Source organism: Gobius niger (genome assembly GCF_951799975.1).
Source record: "Gobius niger genome assembly, chromosome: 1".
NCBI classification, from domain to species: domain Eukaryota; kingdom Metazoa; phylum Chordata; class Actinopteri; order Gobiiformes; family Gobiidae; genus Gobius; species Gobius niger.
Genome location: NC_136852.1, coordinates 6,290,729 through 6,313,170, shown reverse-complemented (window position 1 = coordinate 6,313,170; position 22,442 = coordinate 6,290,729). Strand labels below are relative to the sequence as shown.

The window sequence follows — 22,442 nt, the reverse complement described above, 5'->3', positions numbered from 1 at the left end:
TTTTTTATGAAACACTTTGCATGACCTTTATTTAAGTTTCAGGTGCATTATGCAACTTTTTATGTGAAAAAAAAGTTTATATTTGTGCGTATTTGACCTTTTAGTGACCCAGCCAATATGAGTGGTCAGCATGGCACCTTTACTTTCAATCCCGGTGGTCTCTGGGTCGCTCTAGGGTCAATTGTTTGGAAGGTTTTCACTGCTGATGGACGGTCACACCAGAAAACTTACAAAACAACTGGTCCTGGAGCGTTGTAGAGACCACAGTTATGGAAAGTAAAGGCGCCATGCTGACCACTCATACAGAAGCTGGGCCACTACAAGGTCAAATACGCACAAATAGCAACCTTTTTCGCATAAAAAGTTACATAACGCTCCTTTAAACCTAATTTCATTTTTAATTTACGTTAAAATGTGGACAGGAAGTAGTCTTTACCCCACACTGGTCAACAGGAAGTTGGAAATAATTGAATTTATGCTTTAGCAATGCATTTGAATTTGGTGAGTTTCTAGACCCAGTTTACACCAATGGACGAGGAACATGCTTTTCTTTGGTCCTCTTGGCTGGGAGCTGACATTGCTGTAATACCGCCCCCTTGTGGCCTGGGGCGACTCCAAAAGACACTTGGTAGACTCTAATGGGAGCTCTGTGGAGGCTCCGTCCGAGGAGATAGAACAGCAATTTAAGTTTCACAGACGACTCAGGACATTTACTATGAATGGGGCTGAATAGGAAATCATGTATCTCTAATCATTCTGGTCTACATCCAGTTTAGACACCATTTCGTCCAATTTAGACTGATTTTAGGCGGTTTGGCGATCCACTTCTGTCCTGATTTGATTGTGTTCGAGCCCTGATGATGCTTTGAACGTCTAATAATTTATGACTTGAAAACAGGTACAAAGGCAGCGTCTTTACCATCTGTCAGTTTAGGCTTTTTTATATTTTATTTCCCAACCTCACAGCTTAAAAAAAAGTGTTATTGACAAAATCTGGCCATCCAAAACCCACCTTGACCCTTTTCCTTTCATACTCCCCAGCACCTGGCATGCGGCTCACTTCTTTTTCGCTCCAAGCTTGTATTTTTCAGTAGTGTCAATGGACCTTGCAGCTGTTCAGACCCTTTTCCAACATGGCCGCCTTCCCGTAGCTCCTATTAGCGTCTGCTGCCAGTGGAGTCTGTGTGTGTGTGTGCGTGTGTGTGAGCTGAATATGATGAAAGAACTCGGGCGCCTGGGTTACTTACAGCAGGCGGGTCCCGCGGGTGCCGCTGCAGTGACAGTGCAGAGGAGGAGCGCTTGACCCGTCTGATGACCGGAGCGGGGGAGCACGGGCCTGGCTCCGGCGGTTGTACCGGGACGAGGCTCTCCACGCTGGGTTAAACTAATCACCGCAGGGACCAGCCCGGAGCTGTGTTACCGACCTGCATCTGCCGCTCCTCTAAAAAAAAAAAAAATAGTCAGGCTGATAAATAATTGGGGTGGATTTTTTATTTTATTTTTTCTTGGCTATTGCTCAGATGTTTAAAACGAGAAGCCAAAAAGTGCGAACAATGAGTCAGCGATTGTGTGTAAGGAAGCCAGGGCTGTACATCAAGGAGTGTTTTTGTTGTAAATGAACTAGAACAACGTGCTGGACAAATAGTCTTTCATTTTCATTGCATATTTTGACTTTAAATGTGATATATGAAGCTGTATTCAGACACCTTGATATTTCATCTTTAAAACCGTAGCATAATGGGTTACCTATTCTTCCTTAATGCCTGGATTGTGTCTCTTGTGTCTCTAGTTACCAACTCTGACCAGTGAAGGCAATTTCAGCACTGAAATGATCAGGAGTGAGGGTGTCTGGACGTTCAAAAGAAGCACCACCTCATGAAATCAGCAAGTGGGACATAATACTCAAACCTGCTTGAATGAAACAAAATCTAAAATGACAGAAGAGTCTGTTTAGCAGGGTGGGTGCTACATACAGTGGTTCTCAAACTATTCACATCAGTTACCAACAAATATTTGACTTGTTTGATGAATTCAGGCGTGAACTGGGTCTAAAAAGGGTCAAAAAGTAAAATAATCTAAAGGTAAACATAGTACTGAAGTATAAATGAAATTTTCTCTAAGGCTCTGTCCACGCCTAAACGCCCTGCAAAGTGGAGGCTTTTGAAAACACTGTATAGGTGTGGACAGAAAATCGGGATATCCATGGCAATGTTATTAGCTTGACCAACAAATGATCCCAAAAACTACTTTAACAAATGCTGAATTATAAATATAGTTTTCTACTAAATAAAGATACAAAGACATGGAGAGGAGCAAAGTGGTTCAACAGCCCATAAATACATAAAAAACGGAAAATGCTAACTTGATGCTACATGTTAGCATCGGGCTAATGCTAGCGGTTAGCTAGCGCTAGCTACAACTGCCATTTTTTTTTCACTTCTACAGAACAATGTGCTGTGAGAAAATATCCACATGGGCCCGATTTACACCTGACTTTTTTATGTGTGATAAATGAGTTCATATTCCACCAGAAAATGGCTTTAAAGAGTGAAATATTGAATATACCTAAATATACCTAAAACTAAGTTATACCTGTAATACATGTATCACAGTTTATAAAAACATATTCTAAATGCAGAACCTTGTTGTTTTATATGGACTTTATACGGTTTTCAATGGACTCCTTCACTGTGAATTTATTTTTCATGAGACTTTGGTTCTATTATTTCTGATAACAATGAACTGTGGCTATAGATCAGGGGTAGGCAACGTCAGGCCCGGGGGCCAAATCCGGCCCTCTAGCACAGAACCTCTGGCCCTCAAGATAATTTTGAGAAACATTATGACACAAATCAGAAAGTACTTTAACATTTTTAGGGTTAAATGGGAGAAATACTGTCAATACACCCAATTAGGTCATATTATGTACAACTTAAAATAAAAACAATTTTAAGGAAGAAATGACAGAAACGTACTCGAATTAAGAGATTCAATCTACAGAGTAGATTTGGTCTGGTCTTAGATCAGATACAACATCTTATCACCAATAGAACAAGTCATTATTCTTTTAATTCAGATTATATTGTATAATTTCAAGGGAAAAACAAATCTTTTTAAAAGTAAAAGTTCATTTGTCTGATTTCAAAGTGGGTTTTATGGTCGTTCCATTGGCATCAGCATTTGTATCTTTATCTTAGATTAGTCCAAACAGACTCAAATTCAACATAAAGAACCTTTTATTCAAGCAATTTTAAGTCATTTATCTCATTTAAGATGGCCATTTTTCCAGTGTAGTACTTTACTTTGGCCTGAAATTGGCAGTTTTCGGCCCCTTGGTCTTTATACAATGAAAAAAATTGGCCCTCCGTTAAGAAAACTTGCCTACCCCTGCTATAGATCAAGTTAGACACATAGATTTTTAAAGTGAACACAGAAATGCCCTCAGTTTTGTGTGAATTCAACATTGCCATGATCCTGCTTTCCCAGGTGTTCTTTTTAGTTCACTGAATTGTGGTATTTATAAGAGCCACTACCATCCCCTTTGCTTAATCAGGTAAAGGAAGCATTGAAGCCACTTTCTTACCTTCCCCTTTATTAAAGTCATATTTCACAGCGCAGCTCTCATACGTTCTAATCAGAGACATAACTTCTATGATGGGACTCTTTGCTTACCCCTGTGTGAGCCTGGACACATTCCACTCTGAGTAGTGACTCAACTAAAAGCACGATTTTGCCACAAGCGATCAATAATTCATCGCTCACAGCCAAAACGGCACCGTTACTGAAACCTTAAGGCTAATGCAGTGAAAATAAATCGACCACGAGCCAAACTGCGCCCCGTCTTTGCGATGCAGAATCTTTTTATGTCTTCGCCGCTTTATCCGAGGCGCTTTCCCCGCAGTTTTCCCTGCATCATTCCTGCAAGCCCCCAAATCGGTATGCGCTCGCCGTCGACTGAATTTGGGACAATAAACACAGTCTCGCACTTTGAGCCCGGGTGATAAATGGCCGCTGGTATTGGCATTCCGACGGAGAAGTGTGTTCTTATGTGCGCCGCCATTGATTTTTTTCCGGCCAAAGTCCCCCTTAGGAGTGTCAAAGTGTTATTTTCAGATGGAACGTATTGATATGCCTGCCGCGCGCTCCTCCGCCGCTGCTTCCCGTCCGCCTGAAAAGCAGGGAGGAATCTTATCGCGGCGACTCGGACAGCGCCATTACATTTAAAGGCAGCGGGAGATTAATAACGTCTACGTAGGAGAGAATGGGGAGCGCGCTCAAAGATTAATGAATGGCACAAACAATGCGTTTTGCCGGGAGTTTCTTTCCAGAGAGGGCTTTCGCCAGTCGTTCGGCCGGCCCACTTCCATCAGATAAGTTTGTAAGCCAATATCGAGCTGTTTTATAAAGAGTCATTTAACAAAGAGCGCTGGAAGGGCCGAAATTTGCACAGATTTTCACAGCGTGGGATGTCATAAAGGCTTTCAGAATGCATTTGGATACTGAGGCGTTGTTTTTTTTCATGTGTTGTGGATGTGCAGGGGGGATACATAAAGAAGCAAAATGTTAAGACGGTTGAAGAGGATCTTTGGCTACAGGCTTAATCGTGAGATAAAGGTGTACGGTAGGAGTTAATTGAAGCTGTAATGTGGAAAATGTCACTTTGGCATTTTCAAAGACTTTAATGGGATTTAGACATGGCGGAAGGGGAAATCCATCCATCCTTCCTTCCTTCCTTCCTTCCTTCTATCCTTCCTTTCTTCGTTTCATCCATCCATCATCCTTCTTTCCTTCCTTCCTTCCTTCCTTCCTTCCTTCCTTCCTTCCTTTCTTCCTTCGTTTCATCCATCCATCCTTCCTTCCTTCCCTCCCTCGTATGTTCGTTCGCTCCATCCATCCATCCATCCTTCCTTCCTTCCTACATCCTTCCCTCGTTCGTTCGTTCGCTCCATCCATCCATCCATCCTTCCTTCCTTCCTTCTTTCCTTCCTTCCCTCCTTCCTACCTTCCTTCCTTCCCTCCTTCCTACCTTCCTTCCTTCCCTCGTTCGGTCCATCCATCCATCCTTCCTTCCTTCCTTCCTTCCTTCCTTCCTTCCTTCCTTCCTTCCTTCCTTCCTTCCTTCCCTCCTTCCTACCTTCCTTCCTTCCCTCGTTCGGTCCATCCATCCATCCTTCCTTCCTTCCTTCCTTCCTTCCTTCCTTCCTTCCTTCCCTCCTTCCTACCTTCCTTCCTTCCCTCGTTCGGTCCATCCATCCATCCTTCCTTCCTTCCTTCCTTCCTTCCTTCCTTCTATCCATCCATCCATCCATCCATCCTTCCTTCCTTCGTTTCATCCATCCTTCCTTCCCTCCCTCATTCGTTCGCTCCATCCATCCATCATTCATTCCTTCCTTCCTTCCTTCCTTCCTTCCTTCCTTCCCTCCTTCCATCTCTCTATCTCTCTCTCTCTCTCTCTCTCTATCTATCTATCTATCTATCTATCTATCTATCTATCTATCTATCTATCTATCTATCTATCTATCTATCTATCTATCTATCTATCTATCTATCTATCTATCTATCTCTCTCTCTCTCTCTCTCTCTCTCTCTCTCTCTCTCTCTCTCTCTCTCTCTCTCTCTCTCTCTCTCTCTCTCTCTCTCTCTCTCTCTCTCTCTCTCTCTCTCTCTATCTATCTATCTATCTATCTATCTATCTATCTATCTATCTATCTATCTATCCATCCATCCATCCATCCATCCATCCATCCATCCATCCATCCATCCATCCATCCATCCATCCATCCATCCATCCATCCATCCATCCATCCATCCATCCATCCATCCATCCATCCATCCATCCATCCATCCATCCATCCATCCATCCATCCATCCATCCATCCATCCATCTATCCATCCATCTATCTATCGTCTAGCACTGGCCTGTTTCGTCATTAGACCACTATTACTTCGTCTCGGTTGGCTGCAGCTGGATGGGTCTAAAATGGACAGTTTCAGTGAGCTGACAGCGCGGCGGGGAGGGGAATGTTGACTGCAGGTGAATAAGAGGCATTTACTACAACAGGAGGGGCTTCCTCTGTACTCCAGCTCCTGTCAGTCTGTCTCTGGACTCAGCCCAAGCAGCACAGAGTGACCTTCATTCAGGCAGGGAACACCGGGCCAGAGCGGGGCCAGCGGCAGACGAGGTTTGAAGAGGAAAATGGGTCAGTGCTGGAGAAAGCTCATGAGCCATTCGAGCCTTTGTAAGATGCCCAGATGAATCCTGAACATAATGGGCCTGATCTTCCACCTGGCGCAACAACAGCGGTAGTGCAGAAGAGAGCGTCATCTTGCGTGCAAACAAACGGTGCGCCAGTGCTCGTATCGCCAGGGTTGGGGGTCGTAGGGGGTGTCATGACATCAATCAATCAATGGTTTTGTAGAGTCCAAAATCACACAAGAGTTTCCTCACAGGGCTGCACCAAACATTAAAGCAATGGGCCTTAACATTGCGTCTTTGAGTGTCCAGAAAAGCGCTATATAGAAAACCATGGTCTGTAGCAAGAAATTGGTCGGGGAGGGACTCCTGTTGTACGTAACGTCTCCATTCGCCATGAGTGTCTGTCCAGCCCATGTCCAGCCCTCGTTCAACCCACTGACAGCACCAGGGATGAAGCTGAAGATATCACATAGTGCGACCTGAATATTCTTTCTTTAACATAAGTATACTGGCATTTGCTATTACTTTTTAGTTTTATGAGATAATGCCAATTCATATAATAAGATCATTTAATTTATGCTTTAGTGCATTTAGGTTAGACCGTTTTGGTTTGTACATGGCTTTATATCTGTCACATTTCAATAAGGAAGTGAAATAGTGAATAAAGCATCGAAGAAAAATGTCAAACTCAGGAAAAAGTCTTTATCCGGGGCCGGGGCGCGGAGGCAGCAGTCCGAGCAGAGATGCCCAGACTTCCCGATCCACACACACCTCCTCCAGCTGTTCTGGGGGGACCCCGAGGCGACACCAGGCCAGCCCGGAGACATAGTCCCACTAGCGTGTCCTGGGTCTTCCACGAGGCCTCTTCCCACTAGGCCTTCAAAAACATGGAAGCTGTGCCTAAATTCCCCAATATCACAACGAGAGTTGCCTCACAGCGCTGCACCGAATATTAAAGCAATGAAACCTGTACGGGAACCCACGGGGACAAACCTTCCTCCTTGTTGCGATCCTAGATTGTGCATTATTAGGCTTTTAAAATGACCACAACACATGGTCACTTTTGAAATCGGAGCCATCATATAAAAGGGTTAAGTTCTAAAAAAAAAAAAATACAATTCAAGTGAAATGCAGATCCTCAAAATCTCTACTTAAATCCAGTACTCAAATTAATGAAGTAAATGTACTTTGTTACTGACCATCTTTTGTTCTGGTAACAAAAGTCTAACCAGTCTCTTCAACACAATACTTTGTTACATCAATTTATTTTGACATTGTGGCTGTCGATATCTCTTGTATCAGATCACGCTTACAGATAAAGGTACAGTCTGGTAGTTTAAGTCGAAAAGATTCTGTTTCAGGCGGCTCTCGGTGCAACAATGGCCGTGTCCTTGTGGCGACTGTGAAGAAAGAGCGCTCTCCGTATCATGACTGCGAGCGCTCGGAGCGAACAGCCGACCCTGACTGCAGCCGCTGCGAGACTGTGGCAGGCACTCCGTTAGAGACGACTCACTCCAAGTAAAGCATTGTGTTTCGAGGATCTGTCCAGATACAAGTGCCATGACACAATGTGTGCGGACTTTGTGCCTTATTCGAGTGGGAGAGAATATGACGGGTTTGTTCGGTTTATCCAACGGTGAAGACCAGAACCAAAGGATTAATCTTCTCCTCAGTGTCTCAACAAGCAGGCTTTTGAAATACTTGTGGACCTCTCAGTGATAGCATTTCAAGTGTTAAAGTGGACATATCTTTCACAATCAGAGCTTACAAGCCTCATAAGCTCCGCGGCTTTGATATTTCCCGTTTGATCATTTACGTTTTGCGTGTACACAGAAAAAACACTTGTTTGCTCTTTTTGGAATCTTGTATGTTGCTTGGGGCACCCTCCGCTGGCAGCTGGCAGAATTAACCATGATATTACACAAGATGCAAGCCACCATTTTTCTTCGTATACGACATGCTAGCACATCAATGGAGCTGTGATGCACACATTTTTGGGCAATGAAGGTTTGGTAATGATTAATGGCAACGTCAGGCCCTCAAGCATAAAATCTCTGGCCTGTAAGATGATTTTAAGAAATATTATTACACAATACAGAGCTCAAGTACCTGCTAAAAATGTGGAAAATACTGTCAAATCCTTCAAAATGTCCTGGCATAACACCTAGCGCTTAATTTGATCCCCCACTTCCTTTCAGTTTTTCAGGGTTAAAGATCCAAGAACTATTTTGGAGCATCCGGCAAATATTTGATCCGATGTAATGGTGTTTAATGAGAGTGTTTCCGGCAACTGTTTAGGCCTGTTCCCTGAATCCATCACATCAGACCAAAAGTGTTCCTGAAATTACTAATTTACAAACTAAGCACTGATAACACCCTATTTGGTATATACTGTATATATATATATATATATATATATATATATATATATATATATATATATATATATATATATATATATATATATATATATATATCATATGGGATGAGAAACTGACATTTGTGGAAAGTGGAGCTTTAATTAACAAAAGATTAGATCTTCTAAGCAAACTTGCCAACCTCTGGTTTATGGGGTTGGGAAATGCAATGCCTAATTATTGATTGATGAACTTTATGGTTCCCAATGGGGACATTTGTCTTGGGCCCACACGCTCGATCATTCAAATACATCAGGCTCAGAAGCAAATATTATATCATAAGATTGTTGTGTTGGAGTTGGGGAGAAGGTTGCTTTTGCTTCTATATCACTTTGTCTCTGCACATTGTTTGAAATCTGCTTTAAACACAACTCACACTGGTAACTTTAAAGGTGATTTCATTCGTATTAGACTAATCTTTAGGTTTGAATTGGTCCAATTATTGAGAAGAAGCCAGACGTGCAATACTATTGGTGCCATGCCATTAGTCCGACATCTCTAACCCAGCTGTGTTGTGGACTACTATCCCACCTCCTGAAAGTGCACACTGTCGTTGTGTCCTTGGGCAAGACACTTCACCCACATTGCCCCCAGTGTCTGCGTACATTGGTGTATGAATGAGAGTATGAATGGGTGAGTGGATCCTTGCTGTAAAGCGCTTTGAGTGCCTAATGTAGGTGGAAAAGCGCTGTATAAGTTGAGACCCTTTACCATTAGAGAGCCATACACAACCATTGGCCCAAACCTTTAGGTCAGTGGACTCTTGCCTGAACCTAATTTTATTTTGAAACCCCTACTCAATGGGACATTTTCGGAATAATGAGACGTCGGACTCATGGGTTGTCGGACTAATGGGCCGATCCCAATACTATATAGCTCGAGAACTGCGAAACAATCATCAAGAGAATGTATGCTGTAATGTATATGGAAAACAAATCTTGAATTGGGAGAGACAACCTGCTTTTTTTCAATGGTGTGATGGTCCAATCTGTTCACAATGACCATAGATTCTCTTAATTGAAGAACTTTTGCACCAATTTCCTATCTAAGACCATCCTTTTTTTTTCAAGGAATAGTTTAAAAGAGCCAGTAGTCGGGAGACAAAAGCTGAAAGGCCAATTTCTCTTGTGTGTTTTGAAATGTTGATTCGTTTTTGTAATTTCTTCTTTACTCTAACGCTACACAAACCACCCATCGTTCGCACAGGCCGCGGTGGGAGTCGTCTGAGGGGAGCGGGGGATGGTCTGTTTTCCAATGATCGAAATAAATAAACAATGCAAACGATGTCTTGTGCTGTTGATGCATAACCTGGCCTCTCGGTGATTCACTCCTCACCTGTGTTGCTGTAGATAGCGCTAATAACAATCATGCTATCAGTGTTGCTGTGGCTAACGTGCTCTCTCTCTCTCCCTCTGCCCCTCACGCTATCAGTGACTGGGACAAAAAGCAAAGCGAAAGGTGAGTTATGGCCTCTATTTTCTTGCTGCATGATTTATGTTGCCCACGCTTCCCAATAAACAATGTTTGGATCGGCGTTTTATCTCCTCGCCCGAGAGCTTGGCTAGTGTTAACATACGCTGCAAAGCATTCTGGGACGCTTGGAAGGGCGCTCTTTTGTTGCAGTGGTTCTCAAACTGTGGTCTGCCATTTTAGACTTGATTCATTCTGTAAAAGTTAGAGTGTGTTTAAGTTTGGTGTCTTTTTTTTTTATTATTATTTTTAGACGTGGGCTGTGCATGAATGTCCAGAGAGAAAATGGTACACCGCTTATTTCCCACAATGCATCTTGAAAAGTAGCTGCAATGGTCACTAGACGGGTCAATATCGACCACAATGCTTTGCGAGAGTGGGAGAACAGCAGTTCTTTAAGGCGAGACACGGCAGGTGGTCACGCGGTGGTCGAAGTGGAGATATATAGCAAGTTTCTTTACTTAATATCTTAGTATTCATTCTTGCGGATTCATTCACTAATATTGACAGATTTCACATCCATCTGGCGTAGTTGGGCAAAGGAATTTTATGTTAAATCATCTTGGAGGTTAGTGTATTGAGCTTACACTTAAAAGTAGAATAAATGTGTAAAACAATTGATATTACTAATGTTTTTAAGTTTAATCATCTTGGAGGTTTGTGCACTTAACTTTAAATTAATAGTGGAATAAAGTGGCCAAGCAATTGGTTTGGTTTATTGGTTTATTGGTTTATTTGATCGGGACAGTGCATGTTAATGAACATACATCATGGACGGCACGGTGGCGCAGCGGTTAGCGCTCACGCCTCACAGCAAGAAGGTCCCGGGTTCGATTCCCACCTGGACGGGGCCTTTCTGTGTGGAGTTTGTATGTTCCCCCCCCGTGTCTGCGTAGGTTTCCTCCGGGTACTCCGGTTTCCCCTACCACTAAAAACATGTACAATAGATTCCCCTCTGGGGCCAGGACTCCCCTGAAAAAGAGATTCTTAATCTCAGTGGGACTATCCTGGTTAAATAAAGGTCAATAAATAAATAAATAATATATGGGTCTCATGCATGTAGACAAGCCACACCGTCATCCCCCATGCGCACTCACAAACACGCTCTCATTCATCCTGGCCTATTGTACATGTTTTTAGTGGTAGGGGAAACCGGAGTACCCGTAGGAAACCTACACAGACACGGGGAGGACATGCAAACTCCACACAGAAAGGCCCCGTCCCTGGTGGGAATCGAACCCGGGACCTTCTAGCTGTGAAGCACGAGCGCTAACCGCTGTGCTACCGTGCCGCCAATTAATATTACAAATGATTTTAAGTTGAACATACTTGGTATTAAGTGTATTGAACTCAAAATAACAGTGCCTTCCCCTCATTTATTTTAAGTTAAATGCATTTAAGTTTCCATCAAACATTACTACAACAGTTTCCTATTTCTTTTTTTAAGTAGACTCTACTTATCCAGGTTAACAGTGTGTCCTGTGTGAGCCCACGATGATGCTACTTATATTCCAAACTTTAGGGCCGTTTTCTAAAAATTAGGTTTATTTATTTTATTGGTTTATTGGTTTATTTGGTCGGGACAGTGCATGTTAATGAACACACATACTGTAGGTCTCATGCATGTAAACAAGCCACACCGGATTGTAGCCTTGGGTTAATTTCCATCTGTCATCCCCCATGTGCACTCTCAGACACACTCTCATTCATCCTGGCCTATTGTACATGTTTCTGCTCCACTCATGCAGCGACAGAGCCACTTTAGTCGCTCCTACAGACAAACTTTCCAGTTTTGGGCTTAACAAGATTGTTTCAGAGGGATGTTTTTACATCTAGTTCCCGGCCTGATTTATTCAGCTTTGAACCCCAAAAAAACAAGGCCAAATTTGAGTTTTCAAAGATTTTGACATAGGGCCTTTTAATTAATGCAGTCCTTATCTTTTAAGAATTTAGTGATGCTAGGCTAGTGCTAGGCTAGCGTATGTCTATGGTAACTAGTAGCCTGCATTAAAAACATCTTCAGCGTTGCCATATATGATTTGTAGAAAGCTCCTTTGTGAATTCCACGTGTAGTAATGCGGCCACAGGTAAACAAACTACTGTAGATCCGGTAACCGAGCAGATCACTCCGCCGCTGAGTAGCTACAACCAGGAAGCTGATGCTGCTCAAATATAAGTTCTTTTAAATGCAAAATGCCTCAGGTGCACTGTTTTTAATGCAGGCTACTAGTTACCATAGACATGCACTAGCCTAGCACTAGCCTAGCACCACTAAACTCTTCAATATAAGGACTGCATGAATTAAAAAAAGATATATCTACAGAAATCAACAACACTCTGGATAACTATGAAATGAGGCCATATGTCAAAAATCCTGAAATATCCCTTTAAGTATTTTTTTTATAAGCATTATTTTCCAGTGTGCCAGTAATAAGGGGTCAGGGTGGACACTCGGACACAGACACAGTCATTTTGCCCCATTTATGTCTATTTTCAACCCTTTTCAGACCCAGTTTGGTCCGGATTTGATCTTGGTCTTGGCCCGGTGGCACTTGGAGGGCTAAATATTTCATGAGGTGCCACTCGGTGTAGAAAGTTTGAGAACCGCGGCTCCGGTGCCTGCTCTTTTCACACTGGCCCGTGGTGACATTGTGAGCTCGCGTGGAAGAGCGGATTCTCAGCGGGGCGCCGCGGGAGTGCCGGGTTCAAGGGCACGCAGGCAGCGGGGGGGCAGGGGGCGGGGGATGGTTTCTCGCCTGTGCAGGAGCTGACATGAGCTGACTGGATTAATGAATACTGCACCCGATTTTGAATAAGGCCAAATCTCTCTTTGGACAATGGTTTACAATACATGATTTTGAGAGGATTTTTTTTTTACTTTTCAAGTTAGTCAGTTAGATAATCTGAATAATAATAACAGTAATATTTTGGGGGAAAAGTGCAGATAATCCTGTTAGTTTGGATGAATTTGTGGCTCAGAATTACACTTGACCTTAGAATAAACTGCAAAAGCACAGAAAAAACACCGTACACCCCACCATATTTTTCAACTGCTGTTTTCGCAACCATTTTGCTGATTTCATGACACTGACGTCACACCTCGGTGTTATAAATCTGCACATCTTCCGAACAAACAAAATGATCTCGTAGACAATACATTTCCCGGTGAGCTCAAGGTGTCACTGATTCAAGTCTTGCCTGAGCTCATTCTGCCGTTGTGTCCTTGGATGAGACGTTTAACACTTATAGTGGCCGCTCCGCTCACAGTAATGTGGCTGGTCGTGACAGGAGCCGCTCTCAATCCCACGTGCCAGACTTTCGACAGGTAACTCCAAGAGCAGCCCATGCATTCAAGTTTTCATTGCTTTCAAGTAAACTTTTGTGTTGATTTTTTTTAATTACTGTATTTTCCGGACTATAAGTCGCTCTGGAGTACAAGAAGCACCAGCCTAAAAAATGCCTATTTAATAAAACAACAACATACTGAATAGTTGTATGGTTTGCTAACGTAGCACATGGATGGTTAGCCATATGAAGCATAAACAACAAACTAAATAGGCGTCTGGTATGTTAACAGTTCAGATAACTATAGCATAAAGAACATACCTAACATAACTCTTGGACTCACTTAGGATTGCCCACCATTCCTTTAAATACGGAATTGTCCCGTATTTTTAAAAATAAAGTCCCGTATTGAATCAATAACGGACGGCTTTTATCCCGTATTCCCAGGATCCTCTCTTTCTCCCCGTCTCCCCATCATAATACAACAGATCTATGCCCGTCACTCACTAAGTCAATGCTCTGTGCTACATTCGAGAAAAATAGAGAAAGGCAAAGACTAAATGAGTAAGAGAAACTCTGCAGGTGCAGCCCGTCCACGAGGAATGAACCTGCTGTTTACACAAAATCAAGATCTCTACAAACTTAAACTAATCCATAAATGTAGTTTTATGGTTAGATAAAGTTACGCTGGGTTTGTGGAGTGAAAAGTAAACAATGTGGTCACGCGCGGCCTTTTCCTCTCATGTGTATATGAGCGCTTTACAAACGTAGTACAGGAGTCCTGTCTAAAGTTAGAACTTCAGTTATGTCTGGAGTCTGTATCCCTCTCTCCAGCAGCTCACGGAGGCAGCACAGGGACCGGGGAAAAGCTATGGGAGAAGCACCAAGGATTTTGACTGTAAATGTAAGAGTAGGCTACATAGTACATACATGAAACTTTGCAGCTTTAAAAGTGTGTGTTGTTATAATAAAAAATGGAAAAATCTGTAAACATTAAATTTTCGCCTTATTCTTTGACATTCAAAACTCAATAAATCAGGCTTGGGATTAGATATATAAAAAATGTTTAGTCCAAGGCTGGAAAATTTGAAGTCTTTAGGTGCTTCTGACATGGAGATAGTGTCGTCACAATGAGAGAAAAATGCGTTTTGAGAAAAAGGCCCCTGAAATTACGATTTCCCATATAAATCTATGGGGAAAAACAGAACCAGCGCAAAATTGAAACATGTTATTGTGAAGATTAGGTATTTTTTGTTTCCAGGTGAAAGCGTATCTGTTCAGGGACCAATTTGGCCCAAAACCTGAAAACTGAACAAATTGGCTCCCCATGCTAAACTATGAAAAAAGTGCGACTTATATAGTCCGGAGAATGGTGAGGCCTCCCAGTGCATCTCTGACCCGTTTGCCCCGCCCCCTCTGTGTGTCCGACCCTGTTTTAAAAGTACTTGTGGTAAAGCTCAGTCACAAATGTGTAAAATACTCTTTGTGAAGCACTTTCTGCTGCTTTTGTCTGCGAAAAGCGCTTTATAAATAAAATCCGCTTACTCATGCACACACGTTTGGAAGTAGTTTTGCACCAACGCCCCATTTCTTTTTACCTTATTTATTAAAGTCATAGATTACTTTTTCCCCACTTTTTGCTGAATAAAACCACCTCCGTTATTAGGGTCAAGCCTCTCACCGTTTGCACATGAACTGATTAGCCTCCGTAAATGAACATTCTTCCTTTTTTTTTTTTTCTCCAAATGCAGCGTTTTCTAATTAGTGCGGTAATTAGGGGATAGTTTTTAATTAACAGAAGATACGCATTCAGCATTATGTATCACAACTGGTGCACTCCTAACCTTCTCCCCCCCCACCCGCTGAGCTACTTCCTGGATCAGAAACAGCAGTGAGTGACCTGTAACAACGTGAAGTGGCTGCAGTGTGACAACAAAGGTCCTCCACTCCAACGAAATGTCTCTCGAGATGAGTTTAAATGTCTCAAATTGAGCGTAACCTTTTAAATTTGAGTTGTTTTGACTGGTTAAGATTTAGCTGGGCATTTGACCTTCAGTGTTTATTTGTGTCGGACTCGTTTCAAAACAGTTTGTCTTTAATTCAGATTGATTCATCTGCCAATAGGGTAAGAAAACAGCACAGTAGAAAAAGGAGCATCTTAAATGAGAAGAGGGAACCGCGGTTTTAGCGTAAAAGAGCCAAAAAATCTGATGTGTGAATAAGAAAGTGCAGAATGTGCCCATTTACTCTGCTGCTGCTGATCCACCTTTGGCCATGATTCTCATTTTGCACGAGAGCAAACGCTTTGGTAAATGATGCTCAAAGTGTTGGTTCTGTAAATTTGTCAAAAGAAAAAAAAAGTTTGTTCATGAATTCTGCTGTAACGCTTGTCATGTAAGTGTTTTTTGCAGGATCATTCATCGCAATTACATGAAAATAAACTGCAGTTAAAGGTGCATTATGCAACTTTATGCGTATTTCACCTTGACCCAGCGGCTGTATGAGTGGTCAGTATGGTGTCTTTGCTTTCACTCACAGTGGTCTCTTGGATGCCCCAGGACCAATTGTTTAGAAGGTTTTCAGCCTCTCACCAGAAAACCTAAAAAACAATTGATCCTGTAGCGTTGTAGAGACCAGTAAAGGTGCCATGCTGACCACTCATACAGCCACTGGGTCACTACAAGGTCAAATACCACTAATATCAACTTTTTTTTTCAAATAAAAAGTTGCATAATGCACCTTTAACCATGATTAATCTGATTTTTAAAAGTTATTGATTGACAACTGACTTTAAGTTATAAGGGAGGTTATTGTTATAATGCAGCTCATCTTCAGAGCTCGCGCTTTGGATCTCGAGCAGTTGATACATTTCGATGTGGTCCGTGACGTATTGCTTCATGAAGCTGTACGATAATTACTACAGCATGTAGAGAAAGAAGAAGAACCGTATTTTCCGGAGTATAAGACGCACCAGCCAAAAAATGCCTAATTAAAGCAGTACTAAGTAACTCTTCCCCCTAGAGGCCATAAGCGCAACTGCAGGTGTAGTAGCAAGTTACGATTTTTAAATTTATTAATTGTCTTGGAAAGTAAATACTACGCTGACAGGAAAGGCGAAGGGAGAGAGGGTTACTGTGCATCCAATTATACAGCGGAAATATTTTTTTTCACTCAAACCTGGCTGTAAATACTGTTTAAAGTGACGTTAGCCCACGGTTAGCTTTGCCCGTTAGCATGTTAGCTTCTTCTTCGTGATTACATTAGTGTGTATTGCTTTCTCCGCACCGGGGGCAGTCAAGTTGCAAACATGGTTCTCTCTCTGGCCAGAGACACCAGGGGGAGATGAAAGACCCTCCAATCATCCCATAAACACTCGTATTACCCCCACAGGGACTACGGAAAGGATTTATTAAGGTAAATACATTACCTAGTACTGCTTTAAAGGGACTATACAGAGTTTAAAAATGTTAAAATTAAGTATTTTCCTCCCCCTACAAGTTCCAGCCATGTCCTAATGTGTAGAATGAGCCCAGACCTGTTCACCACAACTGCCTCTAAAATCCTGCACTGTCACTGAAAAAGGTGTTAATTCGGGTCTGAAGTGCCGTCATGCACGAGCTTAATATAGATGCTGCGGTTACACGTATGACCTGAGGTGGCAGTAGTGAGCATAAAATCATGAACTTGTATCTAGCCCCTTTAAGATGAAAACAACAGGCTGAATAGGCTGTATGCTAACGTCACATAAACAGTTCAGATAACTATAAAGAACATACCAAACTCTCCACCTCACTCCAAATCACTAAATCCGTTGAAATCTTCATCCTCGGTGTCACTTCTGGACAGTCGCCATGACAACGACCTGAGCACTGAGGCCTAACTGCACCGTTGACAAGCCTCTCCCGGCAGCACGTTGTTCAAGCTCTCATTTGTCAACTCGTTCCTCTCGCTGTGGCTATCGAGCTTTTACCCCGGGATTAGGTAAGAGTAACCTCCGCTTCCTCACTCACTCCAAACTTTCTTTCTGCTGCTGGATTAGCCTGCAGCGCCCTCTAGCGTCGTGTGAAAGTATTTATTTGAACTTAAAAAAAAGGAGAAAAAAAATCACATATTAGTCGCTTCCCGGCCAAACTATGAAAAAAGTGTGACTTATAGTCCGGAAAATACGGTAGTGAGCGCTCGCTAGATCACCTCCTGAAGTAAGGAAAACAGGAGAGCAGGAGAACAGAAGAACAGGTGCTCATGGAGACCTGTGGTGGTCCCCTGATGAAGACTCAATCCTTCTTTATTCAATTACTACAATATACTGGCTTATTGTTCAATAAATGACAGATAAATAACATATTTTTGGGCTCCATCTTGATTGTCTGTACATATACTTGTTTTTCTTCCCATTTTTCTAATGTAGTACTTTTTTGTTGTTGAAAAATAACCAGAAAAGAGAGGACGGACAGGACAGGGCATGAATAGCTTGAAAAGTTATGGTCCGGATTCAAATCTAGTTTCAACTTGTGTTTTGTTGTATGTTTATTGTAGGATATTTAAAGAGAAAATACTTTTTGAGCAAAGCTTTTTGGGTCACTTTTAAGCTTTAGATTAAGTTTCAGGTCTTCAGTAATATTGTTTATCATGATATTTTCCTGCCTCGATATATCAAACTTCAGATTTTGTTATCAGGCCTATCGACGCGAAAGCAAATCCAAGCATCCCTCATCGCCGTGGCCTCCACTCGCGTTCCTGCCGTTATTCCGAGCCTCGCCTTTTCACCGTCACGCCGTCTTGACACGGATGACCTTCTGTTGTGCATGGTAACAAATGGTGTGAGACATAATTTCCACTTAAGACAGAGGAGGAAAGGGCAGCGGAGGTTAAAACAATCAGATACTGCAGCGAGCGCCGTAGTGCTCGTCTTATCTGGCCCATAACCTTTTCGAGTGTTTCCATTATCAACGCCGAGGAGCCGGATGAATGCGTCGGCCCACGTAACGTTCTCCCACGTTCTACATGTGTCGCTTACTTAACGTGAATAAATGCATTATTCCTGTTGTGATGGAGTTAGACGGCAAGGACGCTCTGTCTCGGTGTGTTCAGAATGTATCATCGCTTTGTTTTCCCTGACATAATGCATGTTCTCTGCAGAGTAGGAGACGTCCAGGTGTTGCTCTGTACAGTTTGGATTTAAAGGCAGAAATAATAGGTGCGGAGCAAAACAATCAGAGGCCTGTTCAGTCTCTTGTGGAGGCAGCTGTAGATTACTTTCGAATACAGGAACATTTCAGGTTAGAAACTATTCTATTTGCACTTTTCGAGCAGTGATTTGATCTCGTCACTCACAGAAAAACCAGCTGTTGAGCAGTGTTAATTTCATCGACTAAAATATTTAGTCTTAATTTTAGTCAAAGTGATATTTTTGACGACTAAAAAAAGACTAAATAAAAATGAAAGGGAGAGACTAAAATCATCCAAACTTCTATTGACAGTCTGAAAAAGCCTCAGATCATGTAAATTTATTGCCAAATGAACAGGTCTGTGCTTTATTCATGTGGGAGCTGCTATATGAAGTCGAGGACCTTGATTAAATATGATTATAATAAATATGATAAATGCAAAGTCGACTAAATTTGTCTTAAATTTAGTCGACTAAATTGACATGCAATTTTAGTCGACTAAAACTAGACTAAAATTGAAGTTTTTTTAGACTAAATCTTGACTAAAATTCAATTACATTTTAGTCAAAAGACTAAGACGAAAACTAAAATAATGCATGTTGTCAAAATTAACACTGCTGTTGAGGCGGCCATTTTGAATTTGTGCAGGTCCTCATTTGTCCAAGAAGTGAAGCTTGAATTGTCAACTGGACCGGTTAAGTTGAGGATGTTTTGCTTCCTTTGTTAGAAGCTTCTTCTATAGACCATAGTATCTGGCCATTATTCAAAAACAAAACCAGTGGTGTAAAATGGTTTATATAACAACTTAAAGGGGCGAGATGCAGAAATGTTCAACCTGAAATGTGTCCATTATAATAGAATAAAAACAGCAATAGCAGAAAAGAATATCTATAAAACTGATTTAAAAAACAACGTTAAAGCTTGTGGGATAAAAGATATTTCATGTTTTTTTGTGTGGCTCTTCTTGGCTGCATATGGTCTTGGGTGCCTGAGCTGGTCTCCAATGGAGGGTCTGAGTCACATGAAGGTGCAGAGGAGAGGAACTGTCCTTCAGGATATTCTGGAGGGTCTGCAGTGTCTCTCGCTCAGAGATTGGATGTGTTTTTGCTTTCAAGCTGATGCTAAATTCTTGCTGGAAGAGTTATGTCGTAAATTAGCCACACACGTTAGCGGGTTAGGGGGGAAATAACGAAACATTACCTGCACTCAAAATACAAGAACTGAAAAACAGTTTCTCTCAGCTGCTGTGTATTCAAGAGCAATAAAGCCATTTGGAAATGAAGACCAAAATGTTTTTTCCTGATTTTACAAACTCTGCCTCAGTGTAATCCTTCGTTTGGCTTCTCCTACATGACCAACAGAGCCCATGCTGATAGAGCAGCCCTATGAGATGTCGCTGCTTTTTCGGCATGAAGTGTGAAAACAAACTCATAAAGTTATTGTGTGTAGCCTTAGGAACAGGTACTTATACCCGTATGATATTTTTAACAATAACAATTAAACAACATTTAAACAAAATAACTAATTCTTGTGTTATATATGATTAAAAAAAATATGGTCACAGTCACATTAAAGGGGCTAGATGCAAGTTAGTCATTTTATACTCACTACTGCCACCTCAGGTCTTATGCGTAACTGCAGCTTCTATATTAAGCTCGTGCATGACGGCACTTCAGACCCGAAGTAACAACTTTCTGAGTGACAGTGCAGGATTTTAGAGGCAGTTGTGGTGAACAGGTCTGAGCTCATTCTACACATTAGGACATGGCTGGAACATGTAGGGGGAGAAAAATACTTAGTTTTAAGACGTTTTAAGATTTTAAACCCCGTATAGTCCGTTTAAATGTATTGTTCAAAGGATTAAAGGTCCAAAACCGGACCAAGAGACAAGGGGTCTCCAATATGAATTCACATTTCAAAGCCACATTTCATAAATCAAAAATAATAACAAAGCTGTGACACATGTTTTCCAGAGCTCAGACTAATTTTAGGAAATGAAGAGTATTTCAGTCATTTGCATTTCTTCCCAGGACACAACTGTTATAGAATCACCCGTGTATTGGTATTGTTTTGGAAGATTAAAGGTGAAAAACAGTTCTATTCATCTAAGGTTTGGTGTTTGGTATCTTAGAAAAGACGTTCTCCATCTTGATGACGTGGGAATGAAGGAGTTAGAAGTCGCTGAAAAGAAAAAAACTAGAAAAGAAAGGTGAGAGTGCAGGTGTTTGAGAAGCCTGAAAGGTGACTGCAGATTCAAATCCAGCTCGTAAATGAGGTAAATTTACACCCCTGCGTTTACGGAGGTGTTACAGAGGAGGAAGTGCGGATTTCCTCAGCTCCTTATACTGTGTCTAATTCTCCGCAGTGGTCATTTCTTTATGCAAATCCATACATCTCCGCGAAAACAAGTTCTTAGCATGTACTTATCATTATTCAGGGCCACGCTCCCTCCATCTCTGCTCCGCCGACAGCTCCGGTCCTATTTAGGCGCTCGTGAGTGAACCATGCTGTTTACATGATCGGCTTCAAAGATGCTGCAGGAGTCAGTTAGATATGAGCGTGGAATATTAATGCGCTCGCAAATTCACACCATGAGCACCATCGCTTCCGAAGATACATGCAAGCCATGAATATTGAACATGGATGTGGGTTTACGCTTTGTCTTTGCATCAGAGCAGACGTGCAGTATCGAGCGGAACTGACTTTTGCTCCAGAGCTTTAGGGATATAATGTTCCAGCTACTCCTCACAGCAAACGGTTTAATAAGTCTTATGGAGACTCGCCTGTTTATGGAGACTCACCTGTTGAGTCTGCAGGAGTCAGCGCAGCCTCCCTGCCCTCCTTTTGTTGTTTCAAATAGTTCGGACGTTTACATTTTAATCGATTTTATTGGAAATAAACTTAAAAAGGTCTCCTGATTTTTCATATGAAGGAAACTCCTCAGAGTTTTGCACATTAATGTTAAGATTCAAAATATAGCCGAGAATAAGGCCCATTAAAAGCCTTATTTCTGTTTTAAATATTGTATAAAATACAATATGTAAATGAAATGTGAAAGTTCTGCTCTCATTTCTTTATTGGGGTGACATTTTTCGCGTCCAAATCAATAGTGAGTTACTGATGATTATGTGATGTGTTTAACAGCATCACGTTGGATATTTATATTTGACTGGAGGAAGTAGTCATCAAGGAGGAGTTTTTTATTCAAATCTCAGAGCTAATGGTTAGTATCAAATGACAAAATGAAACAACAAAGAAGTATTTACAAAGACAGGCTCGCTCAAATCTCGGTGCTGTTTTAATTTTCAGCCATTAGCTTGAAGGTAAACACATGTGCTGTGATGAACATGGATCTGTCCTCCAGTAAAGTGATGTTTCTCGTGACTGTCCATCAGGAACCCACAGCCGGCCGGACATAATCCACAGCTATTTATTCATTTGGACGAGACACTGATCATCCTTAATAACAGGAGAGGAAGAGCAGCAGCCTCGGGAGAACTCACTCGGCAATTACGTGTCGCTCACATGCAAATAGCCCATGTCTGCTGTACGATTATTGTAAGTAAGTAACGTGAAATATGGGATTTTCTCTCTCAACATGGGCTTTCAGCTGGGGAAAAGAAGTGAAATCTCGAAGCTCAGGGCTTTATTGCTTCACTGAATCAACTTTGCTCTATGGATTTAAATTGGAGCTTGTAACTTCAAAGGCCGCTTTTATCGAAGTGTGTTTTGCTCACATTCTAGAGACAATATCTCCACATTAAGCAGCGCCGACAGACCAAACATTTTCCAGTCTTCCAGAAGAGTTTGTGCTTTGTATTTACACTTTAATGACACTTCCTTACACACCTTATAGGAACAGGCCACTGTTTTTCCAACACTGAGATATGTTCTTACCTGGGCTTA

The 22,442-nt window shown here is 41.8% G+C and overlaps 1 protein-coding gene across 3 annotated transcripts in view; it reads left to right on the top strand.

Annotated features, from left to right (window-relative positions):
- LOC306976655 (cell adhesion molecule 2-like) overlaps positions 1-22,442 on the top strand; it is a 375,121-nt gene that overhangs the window by 227,275 nt on the left and 125,404 nt on the right. For 2 of the 3 annotated variants that reach the window (XM_079574664.1, XM_079574663.1), the window contains exon 2: positions 10,045-10,071. The exons of the other annotated variant lie outside the window; for it this stretch is intronic. In XM_079574664.1, coding sequence (XP_079430790.1) covers positions 10,045-10,071 — 27 coding nt within the window. The remainder of the gene's footprint in view (positions 1-10,044; positions 10,072-22,442) is intronic. 3 annotated transcript variants of the gene reach the window in all.